The 2898-nt window shown below is 41.8% G+C and overlaps 1 protein-coding gene across 4 annotated transcripts in view; it reads left to right on the forward strand.

Moving 5' to 3' along the window:
- The window catches only part of Rpap3 (RNA polymerase II associated protein 3), a 34214-nt gene extending 31772 nt beyond the window's left edge, over positions 1-2442 (forward strand). For all 4 annotated transcript variants that reach the window (XM_026782693.1, XM_013348726.2, XM_026782695.1 and 1 more), the window contains exon 17: positions 1986-2442. In XM_026782693.1, the coding sequence (XP_026638494.1) occupies positions 1986-2068 (83 nt within the window). In that variant the 3' untranslated portion in view covers positions 2069-2442. The remainder of the gene's footprint in view (positions 1-1985) is intronic.
- The last annotated feature ends 456 nt before the right edge of the window (positions 2443-2898 follow it).

Raw genomic sequence — 2898 nt, forward strand, 5'->3', positions numbered from 1 at the left:
AAGTCAGTTGGAGGTTTCAGGCATCAGAGTTCCAGACACCAGGATCTACAGGTCAGTGGTGACAGATTCTCTCTCTCTCCCTCTCTCCCTCCCTCCCCCTCTCTCTCCCTCTCTTTCTTTCTAATATTTGGATAGGAAACAGAAAAGCCTTTGGGATATTCAGAACTCAACTGAGTATAAACAGTCATTCTGGATTTATGTGAAGGGAAAGTATGTGAGAACAAAACTGGCCTTACAGCTTCATGGAGCCTAGTAAATAGTGATATAAATTCACTAAAGAGAATGAGTCATGCAGTCAAAAATTGTTATTTTTCCTTTGTTTTGAGACAGGTTTTTAACATATCTCAGGCTAGCCTTTATTCACTTGTAGCTAAGGATGACCTTGAATTTGTGACCTCCTGTCACTATCTCAGAGCGGAGATTTTAGGTGTGTGCCACCACAACCTTTGGCTCATGTTGAACCCAATGACTGTGAGGCACTCTGCCAGCTGAAACACATCCCCAGCCCTCTGTTTTAGCTCATCAAAAAACATTTCTCTCGGGGGCTGGAGAGATGGCTCAGTGGTTAAGAGCGTTGCCTGCCCTTCCAAAGGTCCTGAGTTCAATTCCCGGCAACCACATGGTGGCTCACAACTATCTGTAATGAGGTCTGGTGCCCTCTTCTGGCCTGCAGACATACACACAGACAGAATATTGTATACATAATAAATAAATAAATATTTTAAAAAAAACCAAACATTTCTCTCAAATTCCTAGTCAGTATTGCTATTATTACTATTCTAGAAGACTTTATTTTGTCATTTTTAAAAATTTCAACAGAGCTTTGCATTTTAAAAATTATCTCCATCGTGTTATCACCAGTGTGTGCACACATTTGCGTGCCTGTATAGCTCAGAAGACAGCTTTTGTTATCACCAGTGTGTGTGTACACACCTGCATGTCTGTATAGCTCAGAAGACAGCTTTTGTTATCACCAGTGTGTGTACACATCTGCATGCCTGTATACTCAGAAGACAGCCTTTGTTATCACCAGTGTGTGTACACGCCTGCATGTCTGTGTAGCTCAGAAGACAGCTTTTGTTATATCACCAGTGTGTGTACATGCCTGCGCGCCTGTATAGCTCAGAAGATAGCTTTTGGAGTAGGTTCTTTCCTTCCATCTTGATGTGGGTCCTGGGGTTGAACTCAGATCATCAGGCTTGCATAGCAAGTACTCCATCTGCTGAGCCGTCTTGCCAAGCTTTTCCCTGGAAGCCTGTGTTTCTTAGGTCTTGAGTACCTACTCCCATATCTTCACCACTTCATTCTGTTGTCACTTTATTGCCATCAGCTCTGATCGAATAACTTCCTGCCTTCCACTGTTCATCCCCTTCTCTGTCTCCTTTCCCTGCTTATGCATTTATTTCCCTTCTCAGACAGAACGAAAGCTCCATGAGAGCAGAAATTGTGCCTCCTTCCCTAGGCCTTAGTGCCGGGACATAGGATGTGAGTGTCTTTCCCTCCAGCAGCCTAAGTTCAGGGTGTGCTCTGAGCCTGAGCTGGTTCTTCAGGTCACCCTACCATCAGGGTCTTGGTTGGTCTCTGCTGTCTGCTGAGTGAGACGTGGAAGCAGGTGCAGTCACTCTGCTCTAACTAAGCCTTCAGAAACATCAGCTCCAGTGACCTGCTTTATTACCACTGTCAAGGGACGGTTTGTCCCAGTTTAGTGTTGAGAAGCATGGACTGTCGTTGTTTGCCAAGTGTTGAGTGTGGACTGCTTAGATTAATGTCATCAAGGATGTAAGGGAAATTTATATTGGAGCAAAATACTTTAGAAAGAAATACTGGATTGCTGTATTCTTTGCATATTTGCTTTTTAAATCTATAAACTAGAATTTATGAAAAATATTATTGCTTTTATTTGACAGGTTAAAATAATCTCTTGAATTTATGTTTTGCATAGTTTTTTAAAGCGAGAGTGATATACAATCTATTTTCTTTTTCAGTCACAGATGTATTATTCAATCACTTAGAAAAATCAGAATTGAAGGATTCTCTTGAAGAACTCAAGAAAAGATATGGTGGCTGATCATGACTGCTGAGCTTGTCTTTGTCTTTTACGTATACATTATTTTTCTCACTGAAATCAAGTTTTTTGTTTGACTTTTAAAAATGAATGAAATCATATCTGAGAGGACTCTCATCTCGATGGTATTAATTCATGTAAAGTGTACTAGTGAGAAATGGTTCAAACAAACTTAAGTTTTTATGAAAATAAAAAAATGTAAATAATGAGATATACTTGTAAGGATCAGTATTTTATAAATAATTTTAAATGTTATATTTAGTTACATTCCTCAGTGTCTCATAATTGTAACATTTTTATAGTTTCACAAATTTCTGTAACCACACACAAAGCTACTTCATTACCACATGAATAAAGTGATTTCTTTGGAGAGGGTATTGGATAGATGCCAGCATGGTCTCCTTCCTCTACACCAACAGCGGAGTAAAGGCAGGGCCTGGGCTTCCTGAGGGTCCTGTGTGGGATGCCCACAGCTTACAAGACTTGGCAGTTACAGTCCAGCTGCTGCTGTGGAATCCCATTCTGTTGCATAGGTGAGTATTGGTGGTGAGTCCTGGAGCAAGCCCTTACATTCTGTATTCCTTGGCTGTTTGCAAAACCTTTCCTGTGTGTAAGGTTCTGGGGTTCAGGTGTTGACGGATCTTAATGTGTGCTTGCTTCCAACCCTCCTAACACTTGGGAGGCGACCCCAGCTGGATGTCAGCTAAGAGGGAGTGAGGAGCTGGTGATCCTGAGGGAGGATAGGAGAGCCTGCTCAGTCTACACATCACAGAGCTGAGTGTAGCCAATAGGGGCCCCTGATACACAAGAGGCTCCCCCAAAGTGAAGATAGC

The sequence above is a fragment of the Microtus ochrogaster genome, chromosome 15, assembly GCF_000317375.1.
Source record: "Microtus ochrogaster isolate Prairie Vole_2 chromosome 15, MicOch1.0, whole genome shotgun sequence".
NCBI classification, from domain to species: domain Eukaryota; kingdom Metazoa; phylum Chordata; class Mammalia; order Rodentia; family Cricetidae; genus Microtus; species Microtus ochrogaster.